This window comes from Phascolarctos cinereus, unplaced genomic scaffold, assembly GCF_003287225.1.
Source record: "Phascolarctos cinereus isolate Bilbo 61053 unplaced genomic scaffold, phaCin_HiC Scaffold_1;HRSCAF=81, whole genome shotgun sequence".
In the NCBI taxonomy this organism is placed as follows: domain Eukaryota; kingdom Metazoa; phylum Chordata; class Mammalia; order Diprotodontia; family Phascolarctidae; genus Phascolarctos; species Phascolarctos cinereus.
Window position 1 is genome coordinate 272977891 of NW_027555514.1, and position 22731 is coordinate 273000621.

General features: G+C 44.1%; 1 protein-coding gene across 2 annotated transcripts in view; it reads left to right on the top strand.

Annotated features, from left to right (window-relative positions):
• Positions 1-22146, top strand: part of STAB2 (stabilin 2) — a 167623-nt gene extending 145477 nt beyond the window's left edge. Inside the window, exons 61-69 of one of the 2 annotated variants that reach the window (XM_020982366.2) lie at positions 450-583; positions 5641-5806; positions 6026-6132; positions 8343-8462; positions 11043-11183; positions 11536-11646; positions 13210-13338; positions 16963-17079; positions 21293-22146. In XM_020982366.2, the coding sequence (XP_020838025.1) occupies positions 450-583; positions 5641-5806; positions 6026-6132; positions 8343-8462; positions 11043-11183; positions 11536-11646; positions 13210-13338; positions 16963-17079; positions 21293-21340 (1073 nt within the window). In that variant the 3' untranslated portion in view covers positions 21341-22146. The remainder of the gene's footprint in view (positions 1-449; positions 584-5640; positions 5807-6025; positions 6133-8342; positions 8463-11042; positions 11184-11535; positions 11647-13209; positions 13339-16962; positions 17080-21292) is intronic. The other variant, XM_020982367.2, reaches the window with a different exon arrangement.
• The last annotated feature ends 585 nt before the right edge of the window (positions 22147-22731 follow it).

The window sequence follows — 22731 nt, forward strand, 5'->3', positions numbered from 1 at the left end:
CAGCCTCTTTGTTTTACAGAGAAGGAAACTGAAGCCCGCAGAGCAGAAAGGCCTTCCTTCCACTCAGATCACAGGCAGAAAGTATCTTAGGGTTTTCTAATCCAATCTTCTCATTCTACATATAGAGAAACTGAGGCCCAGAGAGAGGAAGGGACTCACCCAAAGACACACAGTTAGAGGCAGTGTGGTATGTTCTGGACTTGGAATCAGACAACTTGGATTCAAGTCTTATTTTTCCACTTACTACCTGTGTGATTATTAGACAAATCACTTTACTGCTCTGGCCTCAGCATCCTTGTCAGTAAAACAACCTTTGAGATCTCTTTCAGCTCTAAATCTACGATCTTAAGGCTCTAAATGGAAGAATCAGGATTCAAACTCAGGTCCTCTGACTCTGGACACAGCGCCATTTGCCTCTCAGTAAATGTGTTTTCTTCTCTATCGTTCAGACGCAACTGTTGGCGTCTTTCACCTCCGCTCCCCCCGAGGCCAGTACAAGTTGACCTTTGATGAAGCCAAACAAACATGTGCTAAGGAAGAAGCCACGGTGGCCACCTACGTTCAGCTCTCCTATGCCCAGAAGGTTAGTGAGTTCAGCTGCTAAGACTCTACACCTCTATCTAATCTTTCTGGGTAACATCAAGAGAGGAGAAAAAAAGAACCATGTAATTTGCCAAGCACCATTAACTAATAAACCCAGAGAGGTAAACAGATGTCAGTGACAGCACCGATCGCCATTTGTAACTAGGGCAGTTTAAGTAAACATGAGTTGGCCAAAGTATAATTTTACCCAAGGTCCCAGGGCAGTGGAAAGAGCTAAAGATCTGCCAGGGTTTCGAGTCCCAGTTTTCTGATTTGCTCCTTAAATAACCTTGGGCAAGTTGCTTCAGTGAAGTGACCAAGTCACTTGGTATCTTTAAAATGAGGGAGCTGTAAGGGATGAGTTCTAAAGTCCCTCCTAGTTCTGGGTCCTATGATTAAGAGTCAATAACACCAAGGAGAGGAAGCTATTGAGGACAAAATCCCTGTGCTTTGTTTATTTTACCACCTATGCATTATGGAAGGGAGAATAAACAAGAAAACATCACAGGCTCAACCACTTCTGGAAGCCCTCTTCTTTAATTTCCTTTCAACTTGTCCTAATAGAACAAAAATCATCATTGCTACCAGGTATCAGCTCTCCTTCTTCAATGGGAGATGAGCTGTGAATTCTCATTCCCCATTTCTGGATCTCTGTAGCTCTTTGGATCTTGTCACTGGCCACGCTTGCTTGCTGGCTGGCTGGCCCCTTGGTATACAGCCTAGGTAAGCATGACCTTGGTGAAATTCACCTTCTACTTCAGGAGTTTGTCACTTTTTGTATGACATAGGCCTCCTTTGACAGTCAGTCTTGTGATGTCCATGAATCACCTTCTCAAAATAATTTGTAAAGGCATAAAATATACAGGATTAACTAAGAAAACTAATTTTGTTGAAATAGTTATCAAAGTATTTTTTTTAAAACTTCACAGGCCCCAGCTTAAGAACCCTTAATCTATCAATCTATCTAAATATTACTATATAATACACGTTATATATTCAAAACCCTTATTTTACGTGTGTGTGTGTGTGTGTGTGTGTATTGGCCCCTTTTCAAAAATTTCAGGAATATTGCTAAGAAGGAAGAAGCCTCACAGATGTATGTCCCCAGTATTATATTTCTATTACTGGGGATACAGGCAAGGGGAAACTCCTATAGTGTTTGTGACTGCATTAAAATAGCAAAGATTTCCTAAATTATAGGGTAAAAGAGAATGTTTATAATTCTCTCCACTCTCATGGCTACCAACTGAGTTCATCCTCATCACATCTGACCTAAATTATTGCAGCAGCTTCCTAATTCATCTCCCTTCCTCAAGTCTCTCCCCTCCCCAATCCATCCTCTGCCATCAAAGTGATTTTCCTAAAGCACAGATCAAACCAGGTCATTCCCCTGCTCAATAAGCGTCATGACTCCTTATTGCCTCTAGAATCAAATACAATCTCCTCTGTTAAGTCCTTCACAACCTGACTCCTGGCTACCTTTCTAGGCTATATTTTCTATCACTCCCCTTCATTATCTCCCCGGTCTAGTCAAGCTGGCCCGCTCACAATTCTGCTCATACAACAGTCCATCCCCCACTTCCATTCTTTTGTACAACCCACTGTGTTGTGTTTCCTTCTCACCTCTCACCTCCATTCTTAGAATCCCTAGTTTCCGCAAAGTTCACTTCAAACATCACCCCTTCCTCCAAGAGACTTTTCCTGATACCTCCAGTTTTTAATGCCTCCCCCACTGCCCAAATTATCTTTATTTTGTGGATGTTGTAAATCTGTGGACATGTTTTCCCTGAAGCTCCCTGTGGGGAGGGATTGTTTAATTTTTGTCCTTGTGTCCTTAGAACCTAGCACAACTTATGGCACATACTAGGTGCTTAATGAAGGTTTATAGATTGATTGATGGCCATTCTAAAGGGGGAAGAGGGTGTTATCACTGGTGCTCACCTGTAGTTACAGGTGGACTATTTGAACTTTCCACTCGATGGAGTCCAATTTAACAGTGAGTCACCTTTGGGACATTTTTTATCCATCCCAACGTTAACACCACCATGCACAGGGTACCATGTTACAGAAGAGACATACAAGGATAGAAACAAAATACTCTTGGTCCTCAGGCAGCCTGCATTCTACTGATCATGTATAGAAATGTCTCTCATACAAATAAAGTTGGAGAGGGGAGGAGTATTATCAACTCAGGAGAATGGGAGAAGTCTTCACGGACAAGGCCGTGCTCGGGCTGAACCCTGAAAGAAAAAAAAAAAGGCTTCTGAGAGGTAGCAGTGAGGAGGGAAAATATGCTAGGCACTGGGATGATTTATCACATTGTCCTCAAGGAAGCAATGGCCCTCTGTGATGTCACGCCCAACGCTGAGTTTTCTTGAAAGCCAGTAATAGAAGCAACTTCTCTCCCAGCCCCATTTCTTTACCGAGGCAAGGGGATTGTGGGTCTGGACATTTTATGTAATGTCAGAATTTTACAGTGTAAGTTTTACAGAACTTTTTTATTCTTTATTGTTTATCCCTTTGGGAGAGAGGAAGGGGAGGGATACAGTAAGCAATGGCAGTGATGGAAAAACAAAAGATAGCAACAAAATTGATTTAAAAAAAAAGGAGAAAGCAACTAGTGTCCTGGGGCTTTTGTACTTCTGTAGTGGCTAATAGCATGAGCTAATTAGCACTGAGCTAGGAGCATTACTGGAATGTGGCCTATTCCCTGAGACAGAGAAGGAAGGGGTGGGCTGGCTGTTCTCAGCTCCTGCTAATCTCTGCCCCCCAGCACACACACCCCTCTTTCTTTTCTCTTCTCCTTCCCCTTCCCCCTCTTCCTCTTTCTCTCTCCCCCTCTTTCTCTCTTCTTCCCCCCTCCATCCTCCCCCCTTTCTCCCTCTCTCTTTCTCTAACTCTCTATTCCTCCCCCCCTTTCTCTCACAGTCTCTTTCTCCCCTCCCTCCCTCCTTCCACTGCAGGCTATGGGAAAAAAAAATGTTGTCTCAGTGCAGAAATTGTCAGGACACTTTTCAACATAAAAAATAATAATGTGAAATGTATCCCCAGTCAGCATCTTTCCACCTTAGCTTATCCTTGGCACATATGGGGTAGTTTCACGCCTGCTATTTTTAAAGCGCTAGGAGGCATTTCCAAGAAATGCAGTTAATGGCTTTCTACGTGCTGGGAAGCTTATGATACTCCATTTGGCCTCATAGGCTCCAGCAAAAATCAGCTTTGAGGGCGGGGGGGGGGGCATGCTTACATTATGGCCTTGGAAACACTAGGGCAGAAAACATCACTTGAGGAGCCAATAACCTCTGACAAAACTCCCCTCCCATTCACCAATCCTATGTGACATCCTCCACTCCAGAACTGCCTCTTTCCCAGAAAATATTTCCCTAGCAAGAAACTCCAAAGGATCACAGATTTACAGCTGGGAGGGCCCTTAGGTGCCATCCCCTCATTGTGCAGATGAGAAAACTGAGGCACAGAAGTGACTTGCCCCAACTCATGGAGATAGGGATAGGGCCTGGGTCTATGATTTCATTGGTAGAGGGAGCTCTCAGAGAGGGGGGCTTTCTCTACCAATACAAGTGGGCACCTTCTCAGCAAGTGCAGAGGAGGGCCAAAGACTTGTCCAGGGTCATACAGTCAATAAGTGTCAGAAGCAGGCTCAAACTGGGGCTTTCCAAAGCCAACTATTCTCACACTCATCCTAAAGTCATATGAGCAAATCGGAGTAGCAGAACTAGGATTTTTTTAAAATTTTACTTTTTTTTAAAAACATCCATTTAAAAAAGAGTTCCAAATTCTTTCCCTCCTGCCCCTCCCCCACCCACAGAGAAGGCAAGCAATTTGATATTAATGCTACATGTGAAATCATGCAAAACATGTTTCCATAGTAGCATGTTGGTAATAACAGTAATAATAATAAAGTAAAAAAAGGACACGTCAGCCTGCACTCAGAGTTCATCAGATCTCTCTCTGCATTTTGCATCATGGGTCCTTTGGAACTGTCTTGGACTGCTGTATTGATCAGAATAGCTAAGTCTTTTACGATTGATCATCACAAAACTAGGATTCCAACCCAGATGTTCGGACTCCAAAGTCAGCACTCATTTTATCGAACCACAGTTAACAGATGCAAGCCTGCCCAGCTCACTGTATATAGCAAGCAGCAAAGCTTTTCTCCCCAGAGTGGGGCCTAGGATTTCACTTTAATGACAAGGAAGTTCTGAGGGGGTTTTCCTCTTCCTCTCTCTTTCCTTTATCTTTACCTCTGTTCTTTCTTCCTATTCCCCTTTGTTCTTGTCTTTCTGTCTTTCTACAATGGCCAGGCTAGAAGTGCGTCAGCTGTTGACGTACTAAATCCCAATAGAGATCAACACAGAAGCCTTGACCAGTCTGCCCCTCCTTTGGTGGCCTCCCACTGCTGGGGACACCCCGTATCTTTGCAGAAACGTCCTCGGCAAAGTCTGCAGCAGATCTCAGCTCTGAGATCCTGCAGTCTGCCAACCTCCCTCCTGGGGGCAGGGATAATAGGCAGGCAAAGCTTGGGGGTCTCAAAGTCCATGCTTAGGACCTGTTCTCACCACATTAACTGTTGTCCCAAAGCTCAATAAGGCATGACTATGGCTGAGCCTTTGGTAAACACAGGAGGAGCTGAGCTGCTTTTGTCCTGATGGGAAGATTGCCAGAGTGATGAGTCAACAAGCAAAAGGCGACTGCTCTCTGCACATAAACAGGAGGGCTTTGTGCTACCTTGCTATTCTAGCTTGGACAACGTGGACTGCAAATAACACTGTCTGGCTGCCCTCATATCTACCACCATCTGGCAGCCAAAAATGGGACCAAATGACCTTGAGAATCAGAATGGTTTGATTCTTCATATACGTATTCCCAGCCCCGAGCTCAGTGCCTGGTATACAGTAGGCATTTAATCAGTGCTTGTTGATTAATTTGGGTAGGGGGAAAAACAAAACTGAAAAAGAACAGCAAGTGAATTCATTTCCACTCCACGAGGTGAACGGCAGTTCCACCTCTGACAGCAGCCATGTGTCCGCCTTTTTGCAGGCCAAGTACCATCTCTGTTCGGCTGGTTGGCTCAATGATGGGAGGGTGGCCTACCCAACTGCTTACTCCTCCCAGAACTGTGGTTCAGGCTTCGTTGGCATCGTGGACTACGGGTCAAGGCCCAACAAAAGTGAACGGTGGGATGTCTTCTGCTACCGGGTGAAGGGTAAGAACACCAGTCCAGTCTCCAGGTATGGGACCTAAAGGCTGCTGAGCTGTTCTCAAGCCATTCTCCCAGGATGATGGTCAAGGACACCTCAGGCATCCTGTCCTGAGGAAGGGCTGGTGGCTGCACCATTCTCTGCCCTGAGAAAAGGGCGGGAGTGGGTGGAGCTATCTAGGCTTCCTGGCTTCTCATTGGGAACTTTGTACTTCTGACCTCCAGATGTGAACTGTACCTGCAAGGTGGGCTACGTAGGAGATGGCTTCTCTTGTAGCGGCAACCTCCTGCAGGTTCTGATGTCCTTCCCCTCCCTGGCAAACTTCCTATCGGTAAGTATGAGCAGTAGCAGAGGCGGCTCCTTTCCTTGGCCCCACCGTGGGGACTGTTTCGTGACAACTTGAGCATAATGGAAAGAATGCTAGACTTAGAGCCAGGAGGCTAGGGTTCTAAGCCCCAGCTGGACCACTTCATAGGTGTGAGACTTTGCACAAATCACACTTTGATACAGTGGCAAGAACCCTGTACAACCTTTAACTATTCCACTTGGCTGCAAGATCTGAACCCAGTTCTTCTGACGTATTTCAATTCAACAGATATTCATTAAGTAATTAGTAGCTAAAGCATAGAACAAATAGAAGAGAGTAGTATGTAATAAGACTGAAAGATCAAGATGGTCCCAGGGCCTTGAATATCTAGCAACGTGAGTTAGCGTTACTCACGGGGCAGTGGGTGCCACTGAACATTTTTGAGCAGAGGAATAATTTCACTAGGTCAAGGCACGAAGACCAGTCTGGAAGGGGGAGGAGAACAGGTTGGAACAGGTTGGAACAGGGAGTAAGTAGATTCAGGAAGAATCTATTTCCTGATAATGGAGCTTTTGCAATAATCCAAGCAGGTGGTAATAAGGCCCTTATTGGATTAGGGTTCAAATCTTACTTCTGTCACTAGGGAGTGGTAGCATACGAGAGATGAAAAGAATTGGTGAAGCATTGGTGGTAGAATGTTACTTCTAATCTCACTTAGAGTGAGAAAGACCTGAGTCTGAAACCTGCCTCATACACTTACTAGCCATGTGACCCTGGACAAGTCACTTAACCTCTCTCTCAAAGTTTCCTCATCTGTAAAATGGGGATAATAACAGTAGCTACCTATTTCCCAGGGTTGTTGTAAAGAACAAATGTGATAAGATATGTTAAGTGCTTTGCAAACTTTAAAATCACTATATAAATGCCAGTTATTATTATTGTCATTATTATTAGGGACAGCTAGATGATCCATTGGATAGAGCACTGAGACTAGAGTAAAGAAGACTCAAATACTTGGTAGCTGTGTGACCCTGGGCAAGTCACTTAACCTTGATTTGCCTCACTTTCCTCATCTTTAAAGTGGGGATAACTGCACCCAGGGTCATTGGGAGGATCAAATGAGATAATCCGGCTATGTAATAAGCTTTTTAGAAATGTTAGTTATCATCACCATCATCATCATCATCATCGTTACTTTTATAATTAGAGAGATCTATGATTTCATCAATGTGGGTCTCCCTTCCTTTCCAGTGCTTTCCTTACACCCTGTGCAGTAAGTAGCCCTTATTCCCATTTTAAAGTTAAGGAAACTGAGACTCAAAGACCTTACTTACAGGATTTGCTGAGGATCATAAGATCATAAATTTAGACCTGGAAAGGACCTCAAAGACCATCTATCTAACCCAACCCCCTGGTCCATTTTACAGATGAGAAAACTGAGGCCCAGGAGGGTTGCTTGACTTGCCCAAGGTTACACAGGAAGTAGATGTCAAAAAGCAGGATTTGAAGCCAGTTCTTCTCACTCCAAAGACAGCGTACTATGCTGCCTAACATAAGTGGCATAGTGGACAGAATGCTGGACTTGGAGTCAGAAAGACCCAGGTTCCCTAGAGATTCTACCACCAGGCATATACTTCCTGGAGGTCACTGAGAAAAACAAAGTCCCCATACCCACCACAATATTTATAGCAGTATTTTTTGTAGTAACAAAGAACTGGGGGGGGGGGGAAGTAGATGCCTATCAACAGGGAAATAAATAGCTAAACAAATTGTGGTACGCTAACAAACAGGATATTGCTTTGCTATAAGAAAGGGCTAATGTGACAGATGCAGAGAAGCATGTAAAGATTTATATGATCTGATGCCGAGTAAAGCAGGTACAGAAAGAAAGACCTACTATCAATCTCACCACCTATACTGATTAACTGCGTGACAAGGAACAAATACCTTAACCTCTCTGAGCCCTTAGCAACTCTCTAAGACTGTTCTAAACAAGCGGTCTGATCATCCTTCCCTTAAGGGGAAAGTCACTGAACCAAAACCCAGGTCTTCTGATGTCAAATCTGGAGTCCACCATACCAAACTGCCTTTCACCCAAGGTAGGATGGCCAATCTCAATGACTGCCATCATTGAAAATCCAAGCCAGGTGAATATGCCTGGCCTTCCACACGTCCCAAGCTCCCTCAGTCCAGAGGCATGTTGGTCAACCCAAACTATTCCATCTCTTCCCCAGGAAGTCCTGGTATACTCCAATAGCTCATCCAGAGGCAAAGCATTCCTGAAGCACCTGACTGACCTGTCGACTCATGGTACCCTATTTGTACCAAACAACGATGGACTCTGGGAAAATAAGGTAAGTTCCCAGCACCTTTTCACCCAAGTCACTGTATTCTGTTGCTTTAATCCTGAGATAAGTGTCTTACATATAAGACAACTGAGGAAACGTCTAACCATTCATTCTAACAGGAAAAGGCAATACAATCGTAGATTTATTAATGTTGATTGACCAACTGATTTAGCACTAGAAGGTACGTCATAGGCCATCTAATCAATCCCCCTATTTTACAAATGAGAAAGCTAAGGCCCAGGGATGGATGATAGGTTCATACACAAATTTAGAGCTAGAAGGGATGTCAGAGGCCACTGAGTCTAGGGGTTCTTATTCTAGGGTCCATGAATTTGGGTAAGGAAAACCTAACATCCTTATTTTCACTAACCTTTGGGTGAAATTTAGCATTTCCTTCAATTATTTAAAAATGTTATTCTCAGGAGTCCATAGGCTTCACCAGACTTCCAGAGAAGTCCAGGGTACACAACATACAAAAAAGTTAAGAGCCTCAAATCTACTGCCCTCACTTTATAAATTTATGTACGATCCTATCATGCCATCCCTATGCCACAATGAGGGACTCTGGGAAAAGAAGGTCAGTTCCTAGCATCTTATCACCTGAGTCACTGTATTCTGTGGCTTGAGCCCTGAGCTAATGTCTCACATATAAGACAGCTAAGGAACCATCTAACCTAACCATTCATTCTGGTATAGAAACATAGATTCATAAATACCCAAAATCATACAAGAACAAAGTATCAAAGGTGAAATTTGAACCCAGGCCCCATAACTTCAGAGCCAGTGTTCTTTCCAAGATGTCATGCTTTGCTTACTACTAACAAGCCTAAAGACTTCCAAAAATCTTCACCCATTTCCAGTGTTGGCATAAAAGAAAACACACCAGAGCCCAGGGAATGTTTTCCCAATCCTTAAAGTAATGTCACACAGCCCAAAGGAGCCAAAATGGGTAGCTCTCCTCCCTAACTGCTCAAGGAAGGATTTCTCTAATGCCAAGCCTTCTTGGTTAGTGACATGTAAAGCTTCCCTTGTAGTTTCATCTATAACCTGACTTGGCTTACCTATAGAATTTGTTTGATAAAGTTCATTTCTTGATGGGATCTTTTTTTTTTGCTTTCTTTTTTCTTTTTATTTAGTATTTTGTTTTTCCCTCAGTTCCATGTAAAAACAATTTTTAATATTCATTTTTAAAATCTTAACTTCCAAATTCCCTCCCTTCCTCTTGCCCCACTCTTCTCCCATCGAGAAGGCAAGCAATTTGATATAGGTTATACATGTGTAGTCATGCAAAACATTTCCATAATAGTCATGTTGTAAAAGAAAATACAGGTTAAAAAAAAACCCTCAAGAAAAATTAAGCAAGTTAAAAAAAGTCTGCTTTAATGTGTATTCAGACACCATCAATTCTTTGTCTGGGGATGGATAGCATTTTTCATCATAAGTACTTCACAGTTGTCTTAGATCATTGTATTGCTGAGAATAGCTAAGTTATTCACAGCTGATCATCACACAATATTTCTGTTACTTTGTACTCAGTACGTGTCAATTTGCATCAGCTCATGCAAGTCTTTCCAGGTTTTTCTTAGAGCATCCTCGTCATTGTGAAGTTCATTTCTTTAGGGAATGTATGAGATTATGACTGTTTAACTTGGCTTGTTCAAATTTTATGACATTTAAGGAAGTATGGGTTTATGGGTCTATATCCTCTTTAACTATTACAAGACTGCAATATGTAAAAAAATTATTTTTCTATAACTATGACATAATTTTGCCTTATTAGAGACCTAATTAGGGTTCAGGCATTCTCCAAGGCCTGAAACTATGCTTAAATATACTAAAACCTAGGGTTTTAACCTTAGTAAATTCTGTATTGGGGGGGCATATGCATATATGTGTGTGTATGTATATATACATACACACACATATACATATACACACATACATTTATATATATTTAATAGCAGTTACCTGCCACATGAACTCAGAGAGATATTTCTTCCTTAATAAAATCATAAAGATCTAGGGGCAGCTAGGTGGTGCAGTGGATAGAGCACCGGCCCTGGATTCGGGAGGACCTGAGTTCAAATTCCGCTTCAGACACATAACACTTACTAGCTGTGTGACTCTGGGCAAGTCACTTAACTCCGTTGCCAAGAAAGAGAGAGGGGTGGGGGTGGGGGAGAGAGAGACAGAGAGAGACAGAGAGAGAGAAACAGAGAGAGAGAGAGAGAGAGAGAGAGAGAGAGAGAGAGAGAGAGAGAGAGAGAGAGAAGAGAAAGAGAGAGAGAGAAAGACAGATAGAAAGACAGATAGATAGACAGACAGACAGACAGACAGACAGACAGACAGACAGACAGACAGACAGACAGATAGATAGATAGATAGATAGATAGATAGATAGATAGATAGATAGATAGATCTGAATTAAAATCAACCCCTAGCACTCACTGGCCATATGGCCATAGGCAGGGCACTTAACCCTTCTGTAAGACTTTTTTATGGACTAGTTGCTGTATCAGCCTCCTGTTGAAGAGAAAACCATTTCTGTTGTTGAGGCCATTCTTGTGTTCCATCTTGTTTTTTCAGACTCTTTCTGGAAGAGACATCGAGCACCATCTCTCCAATGCCAGCACTTTACTTTATGAAGATCTGGCCAATGGCACCACCCTACAGACCCGGCTAGGTGGCCAGCTGCTCATTACCTATGGGCAGGATGCACTTCATACAGTAAGAAAAGAAAGGCATTTAGGTGTTTTATGGTTTATACAGCTCTTTCGTTGTAGGCACTTTCTAAGAGCCGTCATCTAAGTGTCGTGATTCCTGTTTTATAGAGGAACAAAGTGAGATTCAGACAGACTAGGTGACTTTGGTCAATCTGCATGCATTTATTAAGTACTTTTGATGGGTTTTTTTTTTGCATCACCATAGGAGCTGGGAATACAAACATAAAAGGGAGACAGTCCTGCCCTCAACAAGCTTACAATCTACCTTGCCCCAAGCTGTAATAATATTTACAACATAAATTCATTTGAGAAGAAAAACTTAAGGCCAACACATATTTCCCTTCCCTTTTTCTTAGAACAAAACCAGATTTGTTGATGGACAAGCTATCCTCCAATGGGATATTTTTGCTTCCAATGGAATAATCCACATAATTTCAGGGCCTCTGAAAGCACCTCCTGCACCAATTGTAAGTACCTTTTTTTTTCCTACTATGAGATCCATTCTCTGTAAACCTACTCCTCTCCTAAAGTCATTTTCACCCTATTCTTCTGCTCTGAAAAGAACCAACTATCTTTGAAAAGAACTAGATTTGAGGGACAGCTAGGTGGTGCAGTGGATAGAGCACTGGTCCTGGAGTCAGGAGGACCTGAATTCAAATCTGCCCTCAAACACTGACTGTGTGACCTTGGGCAAGTCACTTAACCCCAATTACAAGAAAGAGAGAAAAGAACTGTATTTGTCATAAAAGAAGGTTTCATTGGGTGGACTCCAGTTGGGTAGGAAGTAGACATGATGTGACCAGAGAAAAGAGTATCAAAACATTCTACAAAGGAAGAACTAGATTGATAATCAGAAGACCTGAGTTCAAATTCCAGCTAGGTCACTTACCAGCTATTCAGCCTGGGACAAACCACTTAACCCTTTGTGGTCTCAGTTTTCCCAGGACCTACCTATTCCTTGATGCTTCAGGAAATAAGAGTTAACATTTTGATAGTTCTTGAAGGTTGGCACAGCTCTTTACATTTTGATCCTCAAAACACACCCTGTGAGGTAAGTATTCTCAGGATCTCATATATGCCTAGGGTCACACAACTAGTAAGTGTCAAAGGCAGGATCTGAACTCAGGTTTTCCTGATTCCAAGCCCAACGCCCTATCCATGATACCATGCTATCTCTAAGGAAAACCCAACACTAGCTCCCTAAGGGGAATAAGATTCATACCATCCCTCCACGGCATTTGCTGTTGTTCAGTCATGTCTGACTCTTTCTGACACCACTTGGGATTTTCTTGGCAGAGATAAATTGGAATGGTTTGTCATTTCCTTCTCTAGCTTTTTGACAGATGAGGAAACTGAGACAAACAGGGTTATGTAACTTGCCCAGGGTCATATAGTTAGTGTCTGAGGCTGAATTTAAACTCAGGTCTTCTTGACTCCAAGCCCAGTGCCTATCCACTATGCTACCAAGATGAGCTCTCCACAGCACAGCTGGAGAGAAAAGCAAAAGCTGGGATTGAAACTCACCCCACAACAAAAGCCCTTCCACAGGTCCAGCATGGGGAATGACAGCTCCCCCTGCTCACACACACTCCTCTTTTTAAAATAACATTTGATTTTTTCCCAATTACATGTAAAAACAATTTTTAACATTTTTTTTTAATTTTGAGTTCCAAATCCTCTCCCTCCCAAAGACTGTAAGCAATTTGATATAGGTTATACATGTGCAACCATGCAGAACATATTTCCATATTAGTCATGTTATGAAAGAAAACACAGACCAAAAACAAGAACAAAAACAAAGAAGGTGAAAAATAATATGCTTCAATCTGCATTTAAATCTTTCTCTGGAGGTGGATAGCATTTTTCATCACGCCCTTCAGAACTGTCCTGGATCACTGTATAGCTGAGAATAGAGGTCATTCAAGGTTGATCCTTGTTACAATGTTGCTGTTACTGTGTACAATGTCCTCCTGGTTCTGCTCACTTCACTTTGCATCAGTTGATATAATACCTATTCCTTTCATGCTCAGGTTTCTGCTCATGCTGGTTTGGGAGCAGGAGTCTTCTTTGCCATCATACTGGTCATCGGGGCCATCGCATTAGCTGGGTATTCTTACTTCAGGATAAATCGGAGAACAATTGGCTTCCAGCATTTTGAGGTAAGAAAGTAAAAAATGGGCAAGGGAGGCTCTCTGTGGCTACCTTAATGGAGACACAAGCCAATCTCCAGTTCCGGACTGTCACCATTAGCTTGGGGATAGTGGAGGCAGCAAAGCTGTGCTCTGTGTACTAGTCAAGAGGAGGGAGCATCTTGAAGATCTGTGGCTCCTCTTACTTCTTGGTCATGACACCTTGGTCCCTGATAAGTGCACAGTGCCATCCCCTAGATCACATTCCATGTCACTGTCCTCATCTACAAAATGAGGCCTTCGATCCCTGAACAATATTGACACTGTGAGCTCAATGGAAGGCATTTAGCACTTAGCCCTAATCACGTTCCTGCTACTTAAAATTGGCATCAGAACCTGTGATTTCATCAAGATGAAATAGCGATCTCACGGAAGTACCAATATTGTCTAGAGTCAAGTCCCCTTAGGAGAGTCCATAGTCCAGGTTAGCCCTTTGGAAGATGCAGACAAAGTGGCCATTATAAGCAGCCTCTTTCTACTCAAATGAATACTCAAGGGGCAGAGTGGAACTCTTAAGCAAGCAAGGAGAGGTAGCTGCTGCCCTCTAATTAGGGACATTGTCGAGAGATAACATCTGTGAGTATGCACACACAATAGTGAGCCCTTGGAAAGTCTAGTTTTAGAGTCAGGGGATTTGGTTCAAATCCTGGCTCTGTTACTACTCTGGACAAGCTAATTTACTCCTATGGGGCCTCAGTTTCCTCTTCTGTAAAATAAGGGGGTTAGATGCAGAATTTCTGTTCTCTAGTATCCCATGAAATCCCGGGCCACACATTTTCTCGGTTCCCATTCTATAACAACACACACACTTGCCCATATATCTGAATTCTAAGAATACCTTATTTAGTTTCTAAATTGGGGAGCATCCCCTTAAGAGAGTTCCTCACAGCACTAGGGAAAGGCACTGGATTTATTCCCAGAACACCATTCACTCTACTTCTGAGTAAGTAGCATGACCCCAGACAAGTCACTTCAGCTCCATGATGAAGCCTCCTTTTATAAAAGAGGACAAAAATGTCTGAACTTGGCCTCGATGGCCTCTGAGGTCCTCCCCAGCTCTAAAGACACTGGGAACTGGGTATGTCCTAGCTGCACCCCAACACAAGTTAACCAGTTAGCAGTGGTCTGGTCATACCTCCCGGAGTCTGAGAGAAGGAAGCTCAGCCTGACAAAGGGAAACTCCTCAGGTTATGGTCCCTTTGTAAACAGCTAGATAACGCACGTACTAGAGCATTTACCTCAAATTCAGCCTCCCAACAGCTCTCCTCCGGGACAGTCACCTGACTACAGCCCTTGCCAATTACCTCCAAGGAAAACGGCCCCTTGGACACCTCCTTCAGCTGAATCTGACCCCTGCCTCAATCAGTGCTGAGGGGCCAAGATTCTTTTCCCACCAGAGGGCCTGCCTAGAAAGGGTTATTAGCATACAGCTGTCATTCAGGCTTCAAGGTACAGTGTCTAAAAGTCAGTGGCTGAACTGGGGGCCTGAGTCAACTGGTGACTCACCATGGACAGAAGGCCTTGATAAGGCAGCCGACTCAGCAATCCTCTGTTTTTCTTTGTTACACAAACTGGCAAGGGACCAATATTTAGCTGTTCATTGATTGACCAATCATGACAATCTGAATTGCCTGCAAAGGTTTGAGATGCAATTGTGTGTTCCCTGGGGAGATAACAGAATAGAGTCAAAAGAACGCGGGAGGAAATAACCAATAATGGAGTCATTGAACTGAAATGAACCCCAGCTCTAGAGTCATTATAGGGTCTGGGTATGGCAGCTACTGTAGAGGCTGAGTTACAGAATTTTAAGTGTGCTGAGCCAATCCGGTGTTGGACCTTGAGTCAGGAAGACCTGGGTTCAAAGCCAGGCTCAAACACTTCCTAGCTGTGTGACCTTAGGTAAGTTACTTACCTGTTTGCCTCAGTTTCTTCAACTGTAAAATGGGAAGGATAACAGCCCCTCTCTCCCAGGGTTGTTATGAGGATCAAGCAAGATAACATTTATAAAGTGCTTAGCACAGCACCTGACACACAGTAAGTGCTTTATAAATATTATTATCGTCCAAACAGTCTAGCACCATTATGGCAAGCATCTAAAAGCAAAGGGAGACCAGGCTGCTTAAGGGCAGCCAAACTGGCCTAAGCAGGAAATCTGTCACTATCGAGTTGTGTCGGACTCTTTGTGACTCCATTTGACGTTTTCTTGGTAAAGATCCTGGAGCGGTTTGCCATTTCCTTCTCCAGCTCATTTTACAGATGAGGAAACTGAGGCAAACTGGATAAAGTGACTTGTCTAGGGTCACCCAAGCTAATAAATGTCTGAGGCCAGATTTGAACTCAGGAAGATGAGTCTTCCCAACTCCAGGCCTGGCACTCTAACCCCTGCACCACCAAGCTTATACAGCAGGTCAAAGCTTCTGTGTTGATCAGCAGAACTGGGTCTGTGAATGGCCACTGCACCTAGAGCCTGGGTGAGAGAGAGAGAGACTCAGTCTTTAATTAAAAAAAACTCTGCTCCCAGTATGATTTCAGACAAGTCTCTTAACCCCTGTAGGCCTCAGTTTCCTCATCTGTAAAATAACAGTTTAGATGAGACAGGCCCTGAGATCCAGCTCCGGTTCTATGATCCCTGAAGCTCGACTCTCCTATTCTGCTTTCTCAGGGGCCCTGGTACATCTGGTCCCATTACCCTACCTCCCACCACTAAGCAGCTTTCTATCCCACCATCTCCTTCCCCTACTATCCCCAGGGCATAACCAATTCCCCATTAAAGATATGCCAAGAGTTGGAGTTTTAGAGCTTCTACTGTGGTTTCTACAAAAGAAAATTGGTTTCCATGGTGTTTTCACAGTTTTTATCAAATCTCCATCCACAGAGGTAGAATCAACTGAGCTCATTTCTAGCAAAACCTTTTTCCTCAGAGCCAAACCTTTAACAATCCAGGTTGGTGACAGCAACTGGAATGGGGTGTGGTCACTCCCTCTCTTTGTACTGAGCTTTGCAGAGAGCTGAAACTAGGACAGGGTGACCAGAGCTTCGCCTCAGGACACAGAACTTTAAAAGGTGTCAAAAACAAACCACGGGAGGCCCCATCCTACCTGCTCCTCCTCAGGGACTGGCCTCTACAGCAGTGGCCTGTCCGTGTCCCCAGGTCTCTATCTCCCCATCACATACTGGTTTCAGGATCACCCAGAGACACAGTTGATTTGAGAATACTTTTGATGTTACTGGCTAGAGGTGCCATTTCATCTCACTACTCCAGGAGATGAAAAATTGGTAGTTTCAGGCTGTATTCTGTCTGCCTTTGAGGCCCTTAGATGGAAGGGTCCCTGCAGCTCCAAAGCAACAGGAGGTGCTTTACCATCCAGAAAGGAGAAAATCTGCATCTTCAAAAGCTCTTGCCTCACCACTCGGGGCAGGGGCTGCCTGGCCCTTTCATCCCTCCCTTGGTTCTTCACTTTAATTAGGGATCAGGAAAAGGGAGGTGGAAGAAGGGGCACACTTTGGTGATGGCCCCACAGCACAGATGTCCCATATCCTGCCTCCCTAATGATCCCCGCCCTCATTGAGTGTGTTCCCGTGTGCTCTATGCAGCCAGAAGAGGATATAGATGTCACAGCCCTGGGCAAACAGCCGTCCTCGAATATCTCCAACCCCATGTACGAGAGCACGAGCACGCAGCCTCCAGAACCCACCTATGACCCTTTTTCGGTGAGTTGGCACCTTCCGAGGTAGCTGGTACAAGCCGGGCCACCCGATATCCTTCATGGAATCTGAAAGCTAAGCACTTCGGAGGGGAAGCTCATTTCCCGCCCCCTCATGCCAGAACAGTAATTAGAACTCTCCATAGAACAACCTCACACATGGTCTCTCATTAGGTCAGCAAAGCATTCCGCCTGCCAGAGTAATGGGAAAGAATGATGAGATGCTGTGACTCAAGAGCTGCATGACTGAGCCGGCTGCCAGATAAGAGGGCATGAGCCGCCTCTCATGTTGCCGTGTGACCTTGAGGGAGGAGTCCCTTTCCCTTTCTGAGCACTCAGACATAGGGCCTGGGAGGGGAAGGATTTCATTAGCATAGAGAGCTCCCAGACCAGGGGTCCCCTCTGTCAATGCAGGGGGGCACCTGAGAGTCTTAGAGAGTGACCCAGAGCCCTGCCAGCTTAAATAACCTGCCCAAGGCCAGGCAGGCATATGGATCAGAGGTAAAAGTTGAACCTAGGTCCTTCTCACTACAAAACTGCTTGTGCCCTTCATATTTTCAGAGATTTAGAGCTGGAAAGAACCTCAAACATCATCTAATCAAACCTACTCACTTTACAGATAAGGAAACTGAGGCCCAGAGTGTTTAAGTGAAGTTATGCCTATGGTCACATAGTAAGTGGCTTAGCTGGAGTCTGAAACCACATCTGGCTTCAAATCCAACAAACTTTTTTGGTTTAAAATTGTTTTTCAAACATCAGTTGAATGTGTCAATTCTCTTTTTATCAACTGATTTTATCTATTTTTGATTTAGCAATTCAATCATCAATTGAAACTATCAATTCTCTCTGCCCCTTCCCCACCCCACATTGAGGAAGGAAAACAAAACCCTGTGACCAATTCGTGTAAGAAGGTTGGATACAGAGTCTCTGGTCCTTTCCGGCTCTAACTTTCACTGAGAAAATCGAATGATAATAAAAGAAAATACAATTGACATTCCAACCAGTATTATATGCCTCTGGTTTCACATTAATTACTTATAGAGATTGAAGGTTGAAATGATCCTATACAGAAGTCAGCATCCTAGGGCAGCGGGGAGGTACAGTAGATAGTGCACCAGGCCTGCAGTCAGGAACACCTGAGTTCAAATCTGGCCTCAGACACTTCCTAGCTGTGTGACCCTGGGCAAGTCACTTAATTTTTCAGTGCCATGCCACCCTGGGATTCTCCTAAGGTTTAGGCTGCTGAGCAGGTACCTCATGGCACTGGCAGAGCTGATCTCCTCTTTCTCTGTACCCAGCACATTACAGGTCTGAACAACAACCAAAAAAGGGCCAGTAAGGGAGAGAAATAGACTCCAACCCTCTAGGTCACTTCCTTTTCTTGATAAGGGCTCCTCCACGGTACCTTCTCAAATGTCCTCCTTTCTCTATCCTCCCCTATCTCTGCCATAGCCAGCATGACGGAGCAGGCACAGGGCTTGGCATACAATTGCAATGCCACCTCAGTTAGTATCTAGCTAAATGAACAGAAGCAAATCATTTTTATTCCTCTGAGCCTCAGTTTCCCCACCTTGAATACAGGGGTAACACCCCCTGAAGTACCTATCTCGGGGGCTGTGGTGAAAGCATTACATAAATGTCAGCTGTGATTATAGTTTGAAATGTCCAACAGGCAGTGGGTGCTGGGACACTGGGCTCAGACACTGCTCAAGTCATCCACAAAGATGTTGGTCATTGAGGAGAGAGAGTCAGAGAGGAGAGAGCCCAGGGCAGCTGCTTAGGAAACAAGATATGGCTAGTGATCTGACCAAGGAGATGGAGAGAGGGACTCAGGTAGGTGGCAGGAGGAGAGACGAATGCCCCAGAGGTGGGGCAAGGAAGATGGTGACAGAGAAAGGGCCAAGAGATTTAGCTGGGAAGAGATTACTGGTCATTACTGAGTGGTGAGATTGAAAGCCAGAATACAAAGGATTAAAAGTGAGAAGGGAAACACTGAAAGACTTCAGAACACCAATCCAATCACGACACTGAAGGATGCCACTGCCTTTGTCCAAGAGAGAGCAGTTCTGGAAATGGAGAATGAGGCACACCCTGAAAGCCACGGCCAATGAGTTGGCTTCTTTCACTTAACTATATAATAGAGACTTAATAACTTAGTTGTAACTCAGTAACCTGGTTGTTAGAAGAAAGTGTTCCATCAAGGTTTGGGGAAGTCTGTTGGGTACTTACAGTGATAGAAAAATCATACCCATAAACCATTTCTTTAAATGAAAGGAGAGATTTAGTATAACTAACTGCTCAAGAGGATGCCAGGGTAAAAAGAGAGAGATTTTGCAGCAAGAAAGGAACCTCTAAAGATGATCAGGTTGTAACTTACAAGAACAGTGCTGGCTGCAGACTCACGTGGACTGAGTCTGATTTGGGGCTGACCCTAAACGATTAAATTTTCATAACTGCCCACACTGTGGAAAAATCTCCAAATGTGACCTCAGTCTGGCTCATGCCTTGTCCAACTCTTTGTGACCCTATCTGGGGTTTTCTTAGCAAAGATACTGGAGTGGTTTGCCATTTCCTTCTCCAGCTCATTTTACCTATGAGGAAACAGAAGCGAATAGGGTTAAGTGACTTGCCCAGGGTCACACAGCTAGCTCATGCCTGGGTTTCTCCAAATGTAGGTAACAGGGTCCTAAGCTCTCAGGAAAGTAAAAAACCAAAGAGATACATTTGTCGCGACCTTTAGTGCTGCCACAAGGCTACCCACAGAAGATTCAGAAAACACAAAGGAGTCATGGGAGCCCAGCTGCAGACAGAGAAATCTAGCCCTCCAATGGAGGTATTTAAAAGCTTGTGGATTCATGTGAAAGAACACCAGGTGATGAAATTTCACAGCTATTAGGAAAGGGCCAGAGCTGAGAAGCAGATCTCCTACAGAGGTGACGACGTTCCCTGCTTCTAAAGGCCCAAGCACAAAACAGAACATGTGGTACCTTAGAACACATGGCTGTTTCAAAGACATTAAACAAGTCTGAGCCCCACATGTCTCTACTGGCTTTTTCCTATTGCTAAGTTACGTGTAATATTTCCTTCTGTGAAAAAAAAGTAAAAAGGCCTGAGAGGAAAACTCAGAACAACACAATACAGCATGTCAGAGCTGGGAGGGGCCTTAGAATAGTCAAGTTAGTGCGGACGTTAGAGCACAGAGGATTAGAACCGGGGCCTAGAATCTCCAATCGGGGAGGGTCCCACTTTACAAGAGAGCATTGGAGGCAGTAGGGACCTGAGAACAATGTCACAGCTGGCAAGGACCCCTTAGAATAGAAGAATGCAGGCTGCAGAGGTGGGAAGAACTTTAGAGATCAGCTTCTCTAACCCATTCATTTTATAGATGAGGACAAAGGGCAAGTCACTTGCGTCAGATCACCAGATAACTAATAGCAGAATAGGGACATAAAACTAGGTCTCCTAACATTCTTTCTACCTGCCTCTCTAAGAAATGGATTTACCTTTAAAAGCCTCTGCTAATTATAATAGCTAATGTATACAGTGGTTTAAGATAATGGTAACTCATTTGATCCATACCACTAGCCTAAAAGGTAAGTATTATTAATTATGCCCATTTTACAGATGAGGAAACTAGCTGAAAGAGGTATGTGACTTGCCCAGAATTATACAACTTAAAAGTATCTGAGGTAGGGGTCCTAACTGAGGTCTGCCTCCAAATTCAGCACTCAACTTCCTGCACCAGTTACCTGCCTCAGTTTACCTTAAGATACAAACCTGCTCCCCCAATCCTACAAAGTGCATCTAATCATCTTCAGATAGAGAATTGCAATTCCTGCCCTTGTAAAATGGCTTCCCAATTGTATGACTGCAGGAGAGAGCTTGCTAACTAACCTTTTTTAGACAAGCAGGGTTTGTGGTAGAAGAAATCTATTATGAGTAGAACATAAGCTCTGTCGATTACAGCTCTGTGTGCATGGCATCGCCTACCCTGCGTAATGTGGCGTTCCAGCTCAGCCCGCAGGGACTGCTAATGGATTCTCAGCCCAAGATAATGCTTTTCATAAATTACAGTCAGATATGAACAAACACACTCATATGTGGGGGAGGACGAGATTTCCATCTTGGAATTATTGTTGGCAAAAAAAAGAAAAAGATAATCTATCCTGGAGAAATGAAAGCCTGGTAGGCTGATTTACTCAGTAATAAATCTCTTACAGGAATCTGATGAACAGCAACTTGTGACTAGCGGTACCCAAGACCTTTAAGCTGATCGGGAGCTGCAGGGACCAGCTGTGAAGTACCCCCTTTGGGGCTTACAGAGTAGCCCGCAACCAGCCGATGTCAACTGTGAATACTTAGGGCCAAGCCAAGTCTCTGGAACGCTGAAGTGGGAAACACTCCAATGTCATACCTCATTGCTCTGTCTGTTCTGGGGCTTTTTGGTTTTCACCTTGGGTAGGGGGGGCAGGAGCAGGGGCAGAGAAGCATGCATTTCCTCCTATGCTACATTTCAGCCCAATGAGAAGGCTAACCGTTTCCCTGACCTCAACATTCATGAAGGCTACCCACATTGCCTGGAATAATAAGAGCTAACATAGCTCTTTCAGGATTCCAAAGTCCTTTCTACACATTATCTCATTTTGTCCTCAAAATGACCCTGGGAGGTAGGTGCTGTTACCATTATCCCCATTTTACAGATGAGGAAACTGAGTCAGACAGAGGTTAAGTGACTTGCCCAGGGTCACACAACTAGTGAGTGTCTGAGGCTGGATTTGAACTCAGGTCTTCCTCCTCATCTTTACCTTTCAGAAATTCGATTTTCCTTCAAGGACCAGCTCAAGCCTCCTTATACTGCCCTCTTCCTTCCCCTCCCTGTCCAAGTTTTCCTGGACCATTTTGTCTGGATCTCTCATTCACCTCCTGCCCTCTTTTATACTTATCCGCATACAAGCTGTATTTCTTCTCTCCTTGCCCCAGCTAGAATGTAAGCTCCTTAAGGGCAGGAATTGTAATTTTTTTAAAAAAAATCTTTGCACATAGTATGCACTTAATAAATGTTTTTTGAATGAAATGCTCACCAAAAAGCAGGATTTCTACTACTTAAGCTTAATCTCCTGTTTGGCTAAAAAACTTCAGTGAGTAACTCTGGCAGGGAAATGAGGGTCCTGTCCCCCAGCTGGAAAGGTCAGGGTTAGACAAAGCATCTATATTTCAGACTGAGGCAGCAGCCTGCAAGTGTAAAGTCTCTACTACACATTTTAATTATTTTGGTCCAAATCTGTGATTTCCTTGGTGTCAGGAACTCCCTGGTGAGGACATGCGCTTTACCAATACAGGTGGGCACTCACCTGCAATTTTTCGTGTTGAGAGCTACCTGGGGAACTAAGAGGTTAATTGAGTTACCCAGGGTCACACAGCCAGAGTGTCAGTGTCAGAAGTGGGACTTGACTTGAACCCAGCTTTTCCTGACACCGATACCTGCTCTCTCTACCTACGAGCCTAGGAGTAGCATGGATTCCTCTCTGGGCTGACAGATCAGCCTGAACTCACACTAGCAGGTTGGTATGCCACATGGCCACAATTCAACCTCTCAGAATTCTGGGGAGGTTACCCTCGTGCGGGCAGGATATGTTCCTAGTACTCACCCCTGTAACTC